Below are 18,439 nucleotides of genomic sequence, written 5' to 3'. Positions count from 1 at the left end.
ATTTTAAATATAATAAATTATCTTAAATTGTTTTTTAGTGTTATTTTAACGGTTAGAAAAAAAAGATGTAAATTGAATTTCGGTAAAAATTCACGTATAATTAATTAAATTTTTTTATCTAAAATTAATAGTTAAAAATTATTAAATAATAATTTATTAAAATTTATTAAATTATTAAAAGTTAAATATCAGCTTTACATTATTTATGAAGGATTTGGATTCTCTAAAGTTTGAATTTTACTTTAAAAAATAAAGTGTAATTTTTTACCATTTATTTTATAAGTGAGACTAAGAATAAATATAAGAGAAAAATTATTTAAAGATAAAAGATTACACTTTACTATTTAAAGTACAAATTTAAAATTTAGAGAATTCAAATTCACTTACGAAATGTTTCCGAAAGCACAAAGGTTATCCGAACGACGTCGTTCATCAGGAGACGTACGTACGCAACATTCGATACGCAGTTTAGTTAGTACGTTTGCAAAGGCAATTGCTAACTTGTACAATAATCGAATTTCTTATCTCTCTCTCTCTCTCTCTCTCTCTCTCTCTCTCTGTGTGTTATCTTCGCCCTTTCCCGTCGATTGGTGCAACATTTATTCGTTCCCGATTTATTCTCAATTAAGCTTCATACCTTCACCAATCCAGATCCAATTAAAGGTTTTTATTTGAAATTTATTATTTATATTTGTATTTATTTATTTGTTCTTTGTTTGATTCTCCTGCTCCTTCCTTAATCCCCCTTATAGGTTAATCTGTCCATCGAAAACCCTAATCTCACAGCCACCTCCAACCTTTTTCGGGATCAATTTTAATGATTTTCCTGCATGCAATTCGTTTCTCAATTTATGTTTTCCATAAACTCTTCGTGCCCGTGTGACCGATGTTCTTGATACTACTTAAATTGTCGGTTCATACTTCCTTTCGCTTTTTTAATTTTTTATATATATCTTCTCGACGAAGTTTGTAACTTGGAGCTTTCAATTGCAGTTTGGGATTGCTCTCTCTCTGATGTGAATGTAATCTTGTGTGGTTTTGTTTTGTTGAATGGCAGCTTCTGATGGTAGAGTAACATACTCTTCCCTCTCTATGCTAGAAAAGGAAAATAATCATTTCAGCTACGGTAAGATGAATCATTATGTTGATTCTACATGGTCTGAGCCAAAGTCCGGTACCACGTCTGGTCCACTAGGCTCAAAGTCCTCAAACAAAGACTTCTTATATCAGTTCCCTTCTGAGGATAGGGACTTGTTTGATGGAGGTTATGACTCAGATGATGATGTTGGTGGTGCTAACAATAACATCATGCCCTCTAACATGCCTCCAGAGGTGAACGTGAAGAATGTTGTCTCTGGTTTGTTTGCTATTTTGACTGGGCGAAACAAGGTTCCGAGGATTACAGCAAACCAGCAGTTACCTACTTCAAATCTGTCATTTCTTGGCTCTGGAAAGAATGGAGATCTTTTTCTTGACTCTTCAGTGTACACGCCGAGTGCACCCCCCCTCTGCGAGCCAACTGGGATTGATTATAGTGCCTACAAGGAGGTCCTGGAGGCTGAACCTCCAGAATGGCTCCCTGATAGTTCTGCTACTGTTTGTATGCAGTGTACTGCTATGTTTACTGCGATTACACGTGGTAGACATCATTGCCGGTTTTGTGGAGGGATTTTTTGTCGTAATTGTACCAAGGGTCGGTGTTTGTTGCCTGTTAGGTTCAGGGAAAGGAATCCTCAGAGAGTGTGTGATTCCTGCTATGATAGGCTCGATCCTTTGCAGGGTGTTCTTATCAACACTATAAGCAACGCTATGCAGGTAGCTAAGCATGATGTGATGGATTGGACTTGTGCTAGGGGGTGGCTTAATCTTCCTGTTGGTTTGTCTATGGAGCATGAGATATATAAAGCATCTAATACATTGAAAAACTACTGTCAGGTTTATTTCTTTTCTTTATCAATATTAAAAGAAGTTTGTGCAAGTTTTCGTTAAGCAAGAGTCTTCATATATTGTTCCAATTATGACAATTTCCATTTTATTTGCTGTCCCGCTTATTTGATCCTTGAGTGGTTTTGCCAGTTCTATTAAGTACCAAAAATTAATTTAATAACAGATGTATCTTAGTTGTAGTAGATTATGATAGACTAAAACCTCCACATTAATTGCTTTACTTGTGTATTCATGGAGCATCTAGATGAGATTTTCTGAGTAGCACTTATATATGTTGATATGCAATAATTTTTTGAATGGGCAGGTGGCCAAATCCAATCCTGAGAGGTCCATCCCTCTAGCTGTTCTAAAAAATGCCAAAGGCCTAGCGATCTTAACTGTTGCCAAAGCTGGTGCACTTCTCTCTTACAAAATTGGTACTGGTTTGGTTGTTGCTCGAAGAGCAGATGGATCATGGTCTGCGCCATCAGCTGTACTCTCCCTGGGCTTAGGATGGGGTGCTCAGGTAAGGAGAATATATGCATGTTTAGTTCTTGTGTTGTATTATTTCACCAATATGTTTATGCATACTATTATGAGTTAATTGCAAAAACTGGATAAAGAGTAGAAGGAATGGATGTGGACCTATTCCAAAATACATCTGTGTTTAATTTTCCTTTACTATTTAATCTTGATTGACATAATATTTTTTGTGACTTTATCTTTACACAACTCTATTGCATTAACTGAATATTACCCTTAGAAGATCGAGTTAGTATAGGTATTAAAAATCTTGGCATGGCTTAGATTTGTGTGGTGATCTTGTATTCCCAGATTGGTGGCGAACTTATGGATTTTATAGTTATTCTTCATGATATAAAATCTGTGAAGACATTCTGCAGTCGAATGCATTTTTCCCTTGGTGCTGGTTGTAGTGCTGCTGCTGGACCTGTTGGAAGAGTTCTGGAGGCTGATGTTCGTGCTGGTGACAGGGGTTCTGGCATGTGCTATACATACAGTTGTAGTAAAGGTAGTTTTTAAATGATTTTTTTATTGCACATATCGCTTGTTCTTCTCTATGCACAAAAATGCCACTGAAATGTTTAATTTTGTTCATTTGAATTGATTAGTATATTTGGGCTATTGCTTACCTTGATATTTTAGTGCTGTTTGTTGCTGAATAATTTCCACACCTGATCAAATATTTAGCCAAGGCAATCAAATGTATGGACCATAATCTTTTTAATATGCCGACTAAGACATCAAGTTTTAATTATAGTAGAAATATGTGGTATAGTGGACTGAAGGTGTGTTTGTTAGTGCCTTGTTTGAATAATCTAAATGCTAACAAGCTAATTTCACAACTATAGCCGTCTACTCTCGCTTGATATCTTAATTTCTCATTTTGTTACCCCAATATATTTCTGTGGTAGAATGATTCTTTTGAAAGCATAGCTGATACAATTTTACCGAACTGTTAGGGGCATTTGTTGGAGTGTCGTTGGAAGGGAATATAGTTGCAACAAGAATGGATGCCAATTTGCGGTTTTACGGCGATCCTTATCTCACTACAACTGACATTCTACTAGGGATGGTGGACAGGCCAAAGGCAGCTGGACCATTGTACGACAGTCTCCAAGATCTATACTCGAGTTTACGCCATTAAGCTCCCTTCTAGTTGCAGATTCAAGCCATAGCTCGTGCATGTAAATATGAAATGTGATTCCCGTTTTGAATTTGAGGTCCTCTATATCTTGTTCATGGTGACGAGGGGTCTATGCACTTTTATAATTTGCTCATGCATTGTACAGTTCAATGCATATTACGCAGATGCTCATTGTCAATATTTTATTAGACATGATTGTACATATGCAATTGATGAACCAAGTTATATTTATCTATTAAGTTCTTTTGCTTTATTTTCAATCCTTGCCTTGCTGAGCAGTTTCTCTGGTAATGGATTTCCAAGTTGGTGTAATCTAATAAAATCAGATCATGCCAATGTGAAGATGGACAAAGTGCTGAATCCTGAATGGTGGGTTAGAAATTACACTCGGATGTCGGGATATATTATATGCCATGTAGTTCTGTTATTAACAAGAAAATAATTAAATAACTAAAGTAGCGAAGTATGATCCTGCAAAACAATATCTATTTTTTGGTGTACATTATAAAAGAAAGAAAAAAAAAAACTAACAAATAAAGGACTCAGAGGAACATAGAAGAGAAAAAATAACATTCTTTTCTTCCATTTTTAAATTATTCTTATTCAAATTTTCGAATTCCAAATTTAACTCTATTTTTTCTTTTCGAACAAGATAGTAAAATATAATTCAATCTTGTATATTTTATATTAAATATAATATAATACATAGATTTAATTTAATTTTTATTTCAGCATTTTATCTTTTAATTTTAGTCTCTCAACCTCAATTTCTTTTCCAATCGAAACGTTATAGATGTATGTCACATAAGCTCGGCATTTTGTCAACTACCAAGTTTGATCTTACAATTGGCAAATTTCTTTCCCGTTGTGTGCATCATGTACTTTTGAAACCATACGAGTTTCTCATGTAACTTGACTTTTCCTTATGATTTTTTTTACCCTTCCTTTTTCCTTTTTTTTTTTTTACTGGCGAAAATATATATTTTACTTAATTAAACGAATTGAAAAGGCAATAATTTTACTGTGATTATATTATATTCTTTAATCTATGCAAGGGGTTAGGAATAATCATGCTACGAGTCACCCGTATCGTATATGATAGAATAAACTCATAATCATATTTTTAATCAAACTTCATAAATAATATATAGAATAGATTCATATTTATAATTGAAATATGAATAAATATAAAAATAATAATGATGATTTATCTTTTATCTTAAACAAAAGTTTAATTACTATGTGGTGAAATTTTAATAATTGATATGTGAGTGAAACACATAAATATATACAAATATGAAATAGATAATTAGTTGTGATATTCATGGACCTTTTTAAAATTCGAAAATGTACAAATAAAACTTAATTCATATGTATGCTGTTAGCAAAGAAAAAATAAATTATAACACACATTTAATCATATTCATTATCTTTATATAACAACTACATCTTTTATACCTATCTATACGCATGCATACAAACTTTCCCGACACCTAAAATTTGAACTACCAATATTAATATTATTTACGAGATTGAAGAACTTGTTATTTTAACTAGTCTTATATTCATGCATATTCCACTAATATTATCTTAAAACTTTTTGCAAATTCAAATATTTAATTGAATTATAAATTTTACACTTCATTATATTCTCTTAACTTGTAATAAGGACATAGTACTATCATTGTATGGAATGGGTAAAGAATCAATCTCTCTGAATTTATCATTTCAAATTTTCTACTTGAAAGAATAAAATAAAACTACTTGAATTGATAATATAGATGACGTGCCATATTAATAAAAGTAGGTAAAAATTCTCGTGAATAAACAAATAATAATCGTGACTAAAGGAGAAAAGAAGATGATAATTAATAACAAAATCCTAAGGAGTAGCCACGTGTAACTGTAGCTTTTGGTTGACATTTCTTCACACAATAAAACATTTCGAAACGTAAAAAATCAACCGAAAAATTAGAACAAGAAAAGAAAAAGTAATAAAACGAACAAAGTCCTATATGACCAAATTATGTTGTAATTAAATTTAATTAAATTAGTTTAATAATTTATTAGCAGAATAAAAATTAATTAAAATAATGTATAAAAAAATAAAAAACTTAGTTAAACTTAATTATAAAAATAATTTACTCATCTAATATTTCTCCAAAACAAATAACTTTAAATTACAGAAAATGAAATCTAATAATAAAAAAATAACATGAGGTGGCGAGCGTTGGGTACACACGTGATAAGGTGTGGCGACGAGCGAATGGTTTTTTTATTTTATTTTATTTTTTATAATTTTTTATATAAAAATTATAGAAAATTTTTTGAGTTCCTCAATTATTCAAAAAAAAAAAGTTTTCTTATTTTACTATATTTCATTACTTGAAATTATTAGTCTCGGGGGTTTTCAGGAGAAGGAAGGTGTGAGATCTGATTGCAGTTTCCGAACCGAAGAAGTCACTGTTTTTCCGAGGTTTTCAGTTTCCCGAAGCAAAAAGTTGTGCTTTTTACATGCATGTTCCATGGTTGATTGCTTTGTGGAATTTTTGAGGACTAACTTCAATGATGATGATGATGATGATGATTGTTCTGTGCTTGTTTGCTTGAGTTGTTTACTGTTTTCTGCATCAGGTTACCGTTTCTTGTTTAATTTGCTTTGTCGTTGAGCTGAAAATTCAGGCATTGAAGTGAACTTTGATCAATACAATTCTTGGGTTTTTGTTTTCTATGGCGGTGGTAGCCACTATTGGCCTCTGCTCTTTGCTCCAGAACTGAATCTGAACTTCTGAACCAGTCTATATGGTAATTACTTACTGTTTGTTCATCTTAATGATGAATTGAGAAGATGCAGATTTCAGTGTTGCAATTTGTTTTTTAAGTGATGTTAAGGTTTTGGGTTTAGTGAACTGAGGAATTGCGGGAATTGGGAATTGGGGGATTGATTGTTGATCTTTATGGATGCTATTGCTGCAGCAATTTACCGAACTGATCAAAATCGTTATGTGTTTATTACTATTATTCAATTGTTCTGTGATCTAGCGTTGAATTTTAGCACTTTGCAGCGTTATTAGTGGTGTTCATGTATATAGTGCTTTTGTTTTGACTTGATTGCCATCTCTGAATAAATCGCTTTTCCTCTAAGTAGTATCTAATTATGGAATATCTGGCTATTAGTTGGTTATATTCTGCTTTTTACAATTCATGATTTGGTGCATATTAATAATTAATGTAAGGTGGTTGTTTTGTTTTCCTTCCATTTCAGTTTCTGAAGAACTTGTATTTTTGTTTATATGCACTTGTTTCTCTCTAGCATCATGGGCCGAGGTACATGGAATATTTACAAGACTGGCTAATGAGGGACTCAATGAGTTGGCTCAGGCGGAATCACAGTCGATGGGCACCCCTGACAAGAAAATATCTGATCTTGTTGACGTAGTTAGGTCTTGGATCCCTCGAAGGGCTGAACCACCAAATGTGTCGAGGGACTTCTGGATGCCCGATCAGAGTTGTAGGGTATGCTATGAGTGTGATTCACAATTTACTATATTCAACCGCAGGCATCATTGTAGAATATGTGGCCGAGTTTTCTGTGCAAAGTGCACTGCTAATTCTGTTCCTGCACTGTCGGATGAGTCAAAAAGTGGCCGCGAAGATTGGGATAGGATTAGGGTATGTAATTATTGCTTTAAACAATGGGAGCAGGGTTTAGCAACGGTTGATAATGTCACTCAGGTCACCCCTTGTCTCAGCCCGTCACCATCTGCGACAAGCTTGGTCAGCACTAAGTCCAGTTCCACCTGTCATAGTAGCAGTAGCACTGTTGGCTCAACTCCTTACTCAACTGGACCTTACCAGCGTGTGCCTTATATTTCACCTCAATCTTCCCCGATGGATCTGTTAACGGATCGGCAGGAAAATTTGAATCCTGATAGGTGTACGAATCCCTCTGGTGCCGTAGGGGATTTGGCTTCTAACCAATTTGGCTATTGCTTCAACAGGTATCTTTTTTCAACACTGGTTCATTTGTATTTTGGAATGTCTTTCTCTGCTCTTAAGTTGAGGGTTAATTTATGTCCTCATATTTCTCATGCATATATATTGAGCAAGAATTCTTCCTTATTGGGACTCAGGAATCTGATTTGATATAGAGGAGTGAGTGTTGCTAAGATGTATTCTTGTGTGTGTGCATATGGCTATTGATTTTATATTGATGTGCAAAAAAAGTTTTGATGAGGTTCTGTGTAGGTTTCTTGAACCAAAATAGGGGAAAGAGAGGAAAAGAGAGAGAGAGAGAGGGGTGTTGATGGCTACCTTTCCACATTAGATCTTAATGTTATTTAAAGGCTCTGGTTAATTGACGAATTCAATAATATATTTGGCTTGTGCATCAAACTATCATCGTGCATCTGGTGTTTTATCCGATATTTAATTGTTTCTGTTCTTAATGTTATTTGTATGTTGATTGTTCTGAGCCAGGAGTGATGATGATGATGATGATTATGTTGCCTATCATTCTGATACAGAGTCAAGGCATTATTCTCATGTCAATGACTATGAGGATCCAATTAACATTCATGGGATTGATCATGTGTATGAACCTCATGAAATGCATCATAATGGAGATAATGTTGAGGCAAAAAGTTTGAGTTGCGCAACGTCACCTTCGGATCTTGATCTTGTAGGCATAGATGGGATCCAAGAACCTGGGAAGGCTGATCAGCACGATCATGTGGAAGGATGCATATCACCTCCGTATAATGAGGCAAGTAATAATATTGAGCCTGTAGATTTCGAGAATAATGGACTTCTTTGGCTCCCTCCTGAGCCAGAAGATGAAGAGGATGATAGAGAAGCTGTTCCTTTTGATGATGATGAAGATGATGGTACTACTACCACTGGAGAATGGGGATATCTGCAATCCTCTGTTAGCTTTGGCTCTGGAGAATATCGTAGCAGAGATAAATCAGGTGAGGAGCATAGGAAGGCCTTGAAGACAGTAGTGGAGGGGCATTTTAGAGCTCTGGTAGCTCAGCTTTTGCAGGTGGAAAACATACCTAGTTATGATGAAAATGGCAAAGATAGTTGGTTGGATATAATTACAGCTTTGTCATGGGAAGCTGCTACACTTCTGAAGCCTGATATGAGCAGGGGTGGAGGTATGGATCCTGGTGGATATGTAAAGGTCAAATGCATAGCCTGTGGACACCGAAATGAAAGGTAAGACTAAAGAGAAATGAATAATGGACTGGTCATAAAACTAATGATTTCTGCCAAGAGTTTGAGTTGTAACTAAAAGAAGTAAATTGAGAACGAACATTGTAATGTTAGTGTTATATTAATATATTATAATTCTCCCACTAGAGCTGGAAAAAGAAAATACAAAAATAAACTACATGCATATATTTTTTGTTTCTATTTTATAGGGATATTGGTAGTAGTGTAATACAAATCTGTGAGGTTTTTCTTTCTATTTTTATGATGCAAAATTTATTTTATGTTTTCTCTTAGGAGGCTGATGAATGGAAGTGTGTCTTATGAGTATATTTATTGTATATTATTATCTGTCTCTGCATATTCTTGATGTTCAATTTTTGTCTTTCCAGCATGGTGGTTAAAGGAGTTGTTTGCAAGAAGAATGTGGCCCATCGTCGAATGACATCAAAATTTGATAAACCGCGTTTTCTTATACTTGGAGGAGCTTTGGAGTATCAGCGAATCTCTAACCAGCTATCAAGTGTGGATACTTTGTTACAGCAGGTTCTCTCCACCCAACTATCTCCTAAGACTTAATAGTTACACAAATATTCATGGATAAAAATGGACTTGACAACTGTGTGTAGTGTTATCTGTTTTTGGTGCTTATGTATGAAAATTTTCCTTTTTATGTGATCTCAATTTCTGACCTTACCAAGCATACTAAGTCGTCTTTCTTTCATCTTGTTTCTGTTATAATACAAGTTCTGAGTTTCGTGGTCTTTTTATTCTTCTGCAGGAAATGGACCATTTGAAGATGGCAGTTGCAAAGATTGGTGCTCATCACCCAAATGTGCTTTTGGTAGAGAAGTCAGTATCTCGTTATGCTCAAGAATACCTTCTTGCTAAAGACATATCACTTGTTTTGAATATTAAAAAACCACTTTTAGAGCGTATTGCCCGTTGCACTGGGGCACAGATTGTCCCTTCAATTGATCATCTAACATCCCAAAAGGTGGGTTATTGTGAAGCATTCCATGTTGACAAGTTTTTTGAGGAGCATGGTAGTGCTGGGCAATGTGGAAAAAAATCAACAAAAACTTTGATGTTCTTTGAGGGTTGCCCAAAACCTCTGGGTTGCACTGTAAGTTCTATAACCTGAAATATTTTTAGACATGATTCAATTTTAGTATTACATATGTTCACAATGCACATAGGAACTGAAGTGCTGTTAGACCTATATTCAAAACTTTTGGCTGATAGATCCCTAATCCCTTACTAACACTTCCACGATGTGAAGAAAAGTAGACAACATAGTTAACAACTGCAAGAAGGAAACTTCTTCTGTAATTTATGTTACTCAGGCATGAATGATTTCCTTTGTAAATTGCAATCAAACATTATTTTGTTTAATCATTTTAAAAGATTGAATGATCATGGTGAAGGGAACCAAAATAATGTAGCAATATAGCAAATTGATTTGACATAATTAGTCCAGAATAATTATTGATGAAGAAAGGTTATTTGTTTGCTTCTCTTTTTTATTTCTTTATTTATTTATTTTGCTTGTGTGTGTGTGTGTTGGTGTTTTGAAGATCTTGCTCAGGGGTGCTAGTGGGGACGAGTTGAAGAAGGTGAAACATGTGGTCCAATATGGAGTCTTTGCAGCCTATCATCTGGCGCTGGAGACATCTTTTCTGGCTGATGAAGGTGCTTCACCTCTAGAGTTTCCCTTGAAATCTCCAATAACTGTGGCATTACCAGATAAACCATCTTGTATTGAAAGATCAATTTCTACAATTCCTGGATATTCTATTCTCACTCCTAGAGAGCATCAGGCAGCTGAACCCATTAAAATACCAAATTCTAATTATGGCCTCAGAATTGAGAAGACCCTGTCTACCTCTAGCAGTTTCATTGAAAAACCACTGATGGGTGACTCGGTTCACACACATGAAGTCTCTGGCAGTGCCTTCCAACCAGCTGAGGAGACTGCATCTTCCTATTGCAGTGGTTTCCTCCCTAATTATTCTTCCAAGGCGGGTGATAATCAACACCCCAATGATTTCCCTCAATACAGACAAGAGAAGAGAAGGGAAACCATGTTGAACAATGATCTTACTTCAGATCCTTTTGGCACCTTGGAGCCTTCAGGGTCAGTTGGAGATAACCAGATCAAAGCTACAGCATCGTCTGCATGTCTGGGATGTAACCCTGAGCCACTTTATGGAAAACACGATAATAATAACAGAATCTATGATGACATGATACCTTCAAAAGAGGATTTTCCTCCCTCAACTTCAGATCATCAGAGTATCTTGGTCTTCTTATCAACACGTTGTGTGTGGAAAGGAACTGTTTGCGAAAGGTCCCATCTTGTACGAATTAAATACTATGGAAGTTCTGATAAGCCTTTGGGACGATTTTTAAGAGATCAGCTATTTGATCAGGTGTTTGTTCTTACCAATTCTTTTCCTTTATAAATTTCGTCACAAATGGTTGACCTATGATTCCAACTGATTTACATTTCCTTGTAGAGTTACATTTGCCGCTCGTGTGACATGCCATCTGAAGCTCATGTTCATTGTTATACTCACCGACAAGGGAGCCTGACCATCTCTGTTAAGAAACTATCTGAGTTTCCTTTACCAGGTGAACGTGAAGGTAAAATATGGATGTGGCATAGGTGCTTGAAATGTCCTCGTGTAAATGGTTTCCCTCCTGCTACACGAAGAGTAGTTATGTCTGATGCAGCGTGGGGCTTATCCTTTGGGAAGTTTTTGGAGTTGAGTTTTTCAAATCATGCAGCAGCAAGCAGGGTTGCAAGTTGTGGTCATTCTCTGCACAGAGACTGTTTAAGATTCTATGGGTATGCTTACTCTATCTAAATTGAATCTATCTGATGTAGGTTTTCCAATTTGAAATCATGATTTCAAGTGTAATCTTCTTGCAAGGAAGTAGTGACTTCCTTCTTCCAAATGCCAGCTGGCATTGATGAGAGTCTAAACCAAACAGGTTGAAAGTAGGTATGATGAGAGATTTTAACGAGCAAGAGTGTGCTGAACTTGGTATGCTTACAATGTTCTGTGGTTTTGTTTAATCATATGTCACATTCTCATTCAATAAAGTGGGCGTTAGAAAACCATGGAAATATGGTTGCTGGATACACCCCTTATTTTTTACCTGTATGCTCAAATTTCTTTTGTGGTTAATCACAGAATAAAAATTTGAGCCAGTTATTTGTTAAGCTCAAGCAGATGTAAGAGTAAAGTTTACTCTTAATCTTGCATTTCTGTACTGATTAAACAAACAGTTCTTTTGAGAAAAGACACTTCCTTCTCTTGATTGAAGTACTTTATATGCACAATAAAATTGAGTACATTTGCATCAAACTTTTGGTTGTTTTGTTGAATCATTGTCTTTAAATGCAGTTTTGGGAAGATGGTTGCCTGCTTTCGCTATGCTTCTATTGACCTCCATTCTGTTTATCTTCCCCCACCTAAACTTGAATTCAACTATGATAGTCAGGACTGGCTAAAGAGAGAAGCAATTGAGGTTGGTATGCTAATCGTAGTTGAGATATTACATTCGGTTCTGGGTTCTTCTGTACTGATGAGATTATTGATCTTAACCACCAGGTTCAGAACAGGGCTGAAGTACTGTTTAATGAAGTGCGTAACGTATTACATCAACTTTTAGAGAAGGTCTCAGATACTGGGCTGCGGGTGGGAGGAAATAGAGTTTCAGATGTTAAGCATCTAGTTTCTGAACTTAAAGAGATGGTGCAGAAAGAGAGAGAAGAATTAGAGGTTGGTGGTTTGAGACAGAAATTTACTACAATATCTTATTGTCCTTCGTAATCCCCCTCCTCCCCCCCCCCCCCCCCCCCCCCCCCCCCCGCGCGCGCCCGCGCAAACAACAAAAGAAAAAACAAAACATAACAAAAACAAGAAGAAAGCAAAGGAAAAAAGGTTCCCTGATGATTTTAATAAGAAGTTTCAACCAGATTCTATTTTCCTAATTTGTTATAATTATTATTACTATATATCTATCCCTCCACTTATGATGTGTTCTAATGAGCTTTCTAAAAAAAAAAAAAAAGAATTGGTGTTTTTCTACAAAATATGTACTTTGTCCTGAATATATCAGTATTGGTATTGGCTCATTTAACACTTGTAGATTTTCTTTGACTAAGATGATAGTTTGCTTATATTTGATTTCCATTTATAATGCTGGATTACTTAGGACTTGTTACAAAAATTGGTGCATAAAGAGGTCAAAGCTGGCCAGCCTGTGGTTGATATTCTAGAGCTCAATAAATTACGCAGACATATCCTCCTCCTTTCATTTGTTTGGGACCAGCGCCTGATATATGCATCCAATCTGTTTAGAATAAATTTTCTAGGAGATCCCAGGAATTCCTGTCAGAGAGAGAAGTCAATTGGTTCTAGGGAGAAGGTTGTAGAGGCAGATGGAGCTGCCAGGCCAGCAAGAGGTCATAGCAGTTTTGATTCCTCTGTTTTGGAATCAAAACCTGATGGAAGCCATAATTTGGAAAATGCTAGCAACCTTAGCACGTCTGGTGAAGTGACTAAAGGTGGGGAGACGGGTAAAGACACTACTCATGACAAGGTTAATCTTTCACTCTCTGCTGGTGCAAATGTCAATGATAAATCTGAGTCCCCAGAGATTGGAGGATCTGTACGGAGGGCTTTGTCGGAGGGAGAATTCCCTATTATGGGTAATTTGTCCGATACCCTTGATGCTGCATGGACTGGTGAAACTCACCCAATAAATGGTTCTTCACCTCCTGATTCAGCTATGATGGTTCATTCACCTGAGGCAACTTTAGTGGCAGCAAAATCAAATTGTGAGAACTATACTGCTGATAATGACTCTAAATTGCTTTCAAAGGGGCTTGATACTAGATGGCCTGGGATGCCTTTTGCTAACCCCTTTAGTTCAATCAACAAAACTTCTGCGTTCAACAGTCCGAAGCTTGTTGATTACAACCCAGTCCACATTTTATCATTTCGAGAGTTGGAGCGCCAGAATGGAGCCAGACTGCTTCTTCATGCCGGTATAAATGATGCCATAGTGGCTGTATATGATGATGAACCTACTAGTATCATATCATATGTGCTTATGTCAATCGATTATCATGTCCAAATGTCTGAATCTGACAAAGCTAAAGACAGTGCTGACAGTTCAGTTTCATTGCCACTTTTTGATACAACCAGTCTACTTTCTCTTAGCTCTTTTGATGAGTCAATTGCTAGTAGCTACAGGAGTTTTGGGTCCTCTGATGAGAGCATGTTGTCCACTGCTGGATCTCAGAGTTTGCTGGTTGGTGACCCACTCTTATACACCAAAGATTTGCATGCCAGGGTGTCTTTTAGTGATGATAGCAACTCCCTTGCAAAGGTGAAATATACAGTTACTTGTTACTTTGCAAAGAGATTTGAGGCCCTGAGAAGAACATGTTGCCCTTCTGAGACAGATTTCGTGAGGTCCCTTAGTCGTTGCAAGAAGTGGGGGGCCCAAGGAGGAAAGAGCAATGTTTTCTTTGCAAAAACCCTGGATGATAGATTTATAATCAAGCAGGTTACAAAGACAGAGCTTGAGTCATTCATCAAGTTTGCACCAGCATATTTTAAGTACTTATCTGAGTCAATCAGTACTGGAAGTCCAACTTGCCTTGCAAAAATCTTGGGCATTTATCAGGTACATTTTCTTTTAAAATTTGCTTTAATTTTGATATATAGAATTTTTTACTAATAACATTTTCAAGTATTTCAAGTTGTAGAGAAATTGTTATTGATGAAGTGCTTGTGTACTTTATGGTCATAGCCATAAATAAGTGAGTGCCTCATAGATCTGGAACAACCATTTTTATACTAGTGTCTCTGTTCTCATTGAGTACACTTGCTCTTTGAAGGTAACATCAAAGCACCTCAAAGGGGGGAAGGAAACTAAAATGGATGTCTTGGTTATGGAAAATCTCCTCTATAGGCGTAACATTAGACGGCTTTATGATCTCAAAGGTTCGTCTCGATCACGGTACAATCCAGATACAACTGGAAGCAATAAAGTCCTGCTGGATCAGAATCTAATTGAATCTATGCCAACGTCTCCAATATTTGTTGGGAACAAGGCAAAACGGTTGCTTGAGAGGGCTGTGTGGAATGACACTGCATTCCTTGCGGTATGTCTAACTGCTCTTATTTTCATTATTCACACTGTAGGATTATACTGCACCTTCGTGGGTTATTTTGCCACATACCATCAATCTCCCCACCCCACCCTGCCCCGCCACCAAAAAGGAAAAGAAAAGAAAATCACATCTATGTAACAGTAACATGCTGCAATCACTTGCAAGTTACTCTCTTTTTGTTTTACTATATATTATTCTTTGGTAATATAATGTTGGTATTTGTTGCAGTCAATATATGTGATGGACTACTCATTGCTGGTTGGTGTGGATGAGGATAAACATGAGCTGGTTTTAGGCATAATTGATTTCATGAGACAGTATACATGGGACAAGCACCTTGAAACTTGGGTCAAGACCTCAGGCATTCTCGGTGGACCTAAGAACACTTCTCCAACTGTTATATCACCTCAGCAGTACAAGAAACGGTTTAGGAAAGCCATGAGTGCATATTTTCTCATGGTGCCAGATCAATGGTCTCCTCCGGATTTGCATCCAGGTGGGTCCCAGTCTGAATTTTGTGATGAAAATTCATGAGGTGCTGCCCCGCATTTGGCGCATTCTGGTTAAAATTTGAAGCCTGTAAATGCTAAAGATTCCACCTTTCACCTGTTGTCTTCTCTGTCTATTCCCTCATTCATATACACAATATTCTATGCTGCATTATTGCATTATCATGATAAATGCAGCTGTTACTTTGAGTCCCTTGAAAGACATGGCAGGTGCACCACCGTCAGTAACCAGATTGTTACAGTGGGTATGGTGGATAATATCCACCGATGTCAATTGTACAGTGAATTTTTCTTTCCTTTTTTCCCCTCCTCAATTGTTATATCATTATCATGTATTTTTAATCTCAAATCTCATGTTATAAAATTTTGGTTTACAACCGGTATCATAACCTTTTTTTAGGGCTTCTTATATTACACTAATCTTGTGTATTAACATTTTCCCGTTTTGTGAAATATTATTAGAATTAATTCAAAAGAACTACAAGGATTAGAAAACTAGTGTTTATAAAATAATATATCTTTAAAATATAAAGACACCTACTAAAATGGAGGCCAATGAAGCACCTATAAATAAAAGACGAAAAAGTTTCAGATTTTAATCTGTTAGAGTTTGGTGTTATGATGCCTGTCGACAAATCTTGTGCATAAGTATGCCCAGAGATGGATATGACTTGTTCTCAACCATTTTGACAGTTGTTTTCATTAAACTTCAGTAATTATGAATTTTTAAGACATTACAAAGATCAAAACTAGGTTTGACAGAATCTAAATATTCCAAAGCAAAGTATGTAATATATGCGCGGGCACAGGCATCAGCAATTTTGCTTCACTTTCACATCTACGTGTTAAAAGGTAGAGTGGTAGACCAAAGTTGCAAAGTAGTCTCTCAATTGAGCTAATTACACTTTGTAATTTATAAACTTTGCACAAGCTCTTTTAAGAATTTGTTATTCTCTAGTTTCACTTATTTTACAGTAATAACTTCGAATTCACTTACTTCTATAACTAATTTTTTATTCTTCTTTTTCAATACTGTGGACAATAAAGCTCATTCACTAGCAATAGAAGAAATAGAGTGATGCACTACAGAAGCAGTTATGCTGCAACTGCTATTTAAGTACTGAATAACTTAACTAGAGTTAGATGTTAATCTGATTTTGTTAGCTATAGTTAGAAGGCAGTTACATTTTTAGTTGTGTATATAAACACCATTGTACAAACTGAATTAGGTGTGATTCATCATTAATTCCATTCTCTCATTTCTGATTCTGCATGTTCTAAGTTCTCTCTCCCAACTCTTCTCACTCACCTTCACAAACTCTGCACTCAGAGCATGAGTTTCCACATGGTGCGGTGAGCGTGGAAGAGTGCAGAGATCGAGAATTTCAGAACTTCTCAACAGTGCAAGAATCGTGAGAGTTGGCTCTCTAGTGCGAAGGTTCATCAATTTTACAGCTAGCGATTTCCAGAATTTTGCTCAGATGATGAAACAATTTTCCGCGTTCCAAGCACAGATGAACAAATCGAACATGAATCTGATTCAAGATCCTTCGAGCCATTTCTTCTTACATGCAAGCGAGAATCCAGGTATATCTCTGGCGCCATCTCTTCTCACTACCTGTAATTACCATGCCTGGGCACATCTGTTTGGCTTTCACTCGAATCCAAGAATAAAATCAAATCTGTTTGGCTTTCAACTCATGCATCCTTAGGCAGCACTAATACCAATGTCTCACCTGCATCTCATAATTCTGGTGTTCCATGTACTTCTACTCCAGCACCGCATGCATTAAGAAGATCCACTAGAGATAAACACAAACCATCTTATCTCCACGACTATCATTGTTTTCAAACCTCTTCTAACACCGCTCCTGCACCCTCATCTAAATATCCCATTTCCAATTATTTGGACTATGCATCTTTATCACTTGAGTACAAAGCTTTTTCTATAGCACTTACTAACACCATAGAACCTACAAGCTATGAGCAAGCTGTTCTTGATGACTATTGGAAACAAGCTATTAAAGCTGAACTTGATGCTTTAAATGAAAATAAGACATGGATTCTGACCAAACTGCCCAAGGGAAAGAAGGCCATTGGATGCAAATGGGTGTTCAAAGTGAAGCTCAAGCAAGATGGTTCCATCGAAAGGTATAAGGCTCGTTTGGTGGCCAAGGGTTTCACCCAAACTCTCGGTTTTGATTATTTTGACACATTTAGCCCGGTGATAAAGATGACTACATTTCGTTTGTTACTTGCCATTGCTGCCTCCAAAGATTGGTATGTGCACCAATTGGATGTGAACACAGCATTTCTCCATGGCGATTTGCCAGAAGAAGTCTTCATGAAGCCTCCACCGGGCCTGGCTGCACCTCCGGGGATGGTGTGCAGACTCCAAAAATCCCTCTATGGGTTGAAACAAGCAAGTCGTCAATGGAACACCAAACTGTGCTCTGTTCTGTCAGAATCAGGTTATTTGCAATCCAAGGCTGATCCGTGTTTGTTCACTAGGTTGTCCCCTCGAGGCTTCACTTGTATTCTCATCTATGTTGATGATTTGGTGGTAGCTGGAGACTGTTTGGCAAATATTCAACTCCAATTGATTACACAGTGAAACTTTCAAGAACTACTGGTTCGAAGCTGGAGGACTGTACTGCCTATCGAAGAATAATTGGAAGACTCATTTACCTCACCAACACTAGGCCAGATATTACCTTTGTGGTAAGCAAACTCAGTCAATATCTTGACTGTGCTACTGATTCTCATTTCAAGGCAGCCTTGCATATTCTTCGTTATCTCAAGCAATCACCCGCCAATGTTGTTCTCTTTCCTCCTTCTTCAGATCTTTCTCTCACAGCATTTACAGATTCCGATTGGGGCAGCTGTCCAAACTCAAGGCGCTCTGTTTCTGGTTTTTGTTTCTTCTTT

General features: G+C 36.6%; 2 protein-coding genes across 7 annotated transcripts; both read left to right on the top strand.

Annotated features, from left to right (window-relative positions):
• The first annotated feature begins 454 nt into the window (after positions 1–454).
• LOC130972225 (uncharacterized) lies at positions 455–3,845 on the top strand. Of its 2 annotated transcripts, none has more exons than XM_057897161.1 (5): positions 455–663; positions 1,058–1,935; positions 2,252–2,452; positions 2,761–2,956; positions 3,408–3,845. In XM_057897161.1, the coding sequence occupies exons 2-5, from the start codon at positions 1,093–1,095 to the stop codon at positions 3,590–3,592; spliced, it is 1,425 nt and encodes a 474-aa protein (XP_057753144.1). In that variant the 5' UTR covers positions 455–663; positions 1,058–1,092; the 3' UTR covers positions 3,593–3,845. The 2 variants fall into 2 exon arrangements, with proteins under 2 accessions (XP_057753144.1, XP_057753143.1); XM_057897160.1 differs by having other exon boundaries at positions 480–663; positions 994–1,935.
• A 2,121-nt stretch (positions 3,846–5,966) lies between these two features.
• LOC130966794 (1-phosphatidylinositol-3-phosphate 5-kinase FAB1B) lies at positions 5,967–15,888 on the top strand. 5 transcript variants are annotated; one of them, XM_057891632.1, is made up of 13 exons: positions 6,007–6,068; positions 6,227–6,397; positions 6,858–7,593; positions 8,072–8,812; positions 9,199–9,352; positions 9,588–9,932; positions 10,384–11,238; positions 11,326–11,657; positions 12,220–12,343; positions 12,427–12,597; positions 13,034–14,512; positions 14,727–14,993; positions 15,231–15,888. In XM_057891632.1, exons 3-13 carry the CDS (start codon positions 6,989–6,991, stop codon positions 15,534–15,536), a joined length of 5,379 nt encoding a protein of 1,792 aa, XP_057747615.1. In that variant the 5' UTR covers positions 6,007–6,068; positions 6,227–6,397; positions 6,858–6,988; the 3' UTR covers positions 15,537–15,888. The 5 variants fall into 5 exon arrangements, with proteins under 5 accessions (XP_057747607.1, XP_057747602.1, XP_057747620.1 ...); XM_057891624.1 differs by having other exon boundaries at positions 5,967–6,397; positions 6,906–7,593; XM_057891619.1 differs by having other exon boundaries at positions 5,967–6,397.
• Positions 15,889–18,439: the final 2,551 nt, after the last annotated feature.

This window comes from Arachis stenosperma, chromosome 1 (assembly GCF_014773155.1).
Source record: "Arachis stenosperma cultivar V10309 chromosome 1, arast.V10309.gnm1.PFL2, whole genome shotgun sequence".
In the NCBI taxonomy this organism is placed as follows: Eukaryota; Viridiplantae; Streptophyta; class Magnoliopsida; order Fabales; family Fabaceae; genus Arachis; species Arachis stenosperma.
The sequence above is the reverse complement of the archived record's forward strand: the minus strand, read 5'-3'. Positions and strand labels throughout refer to the sequence as shown.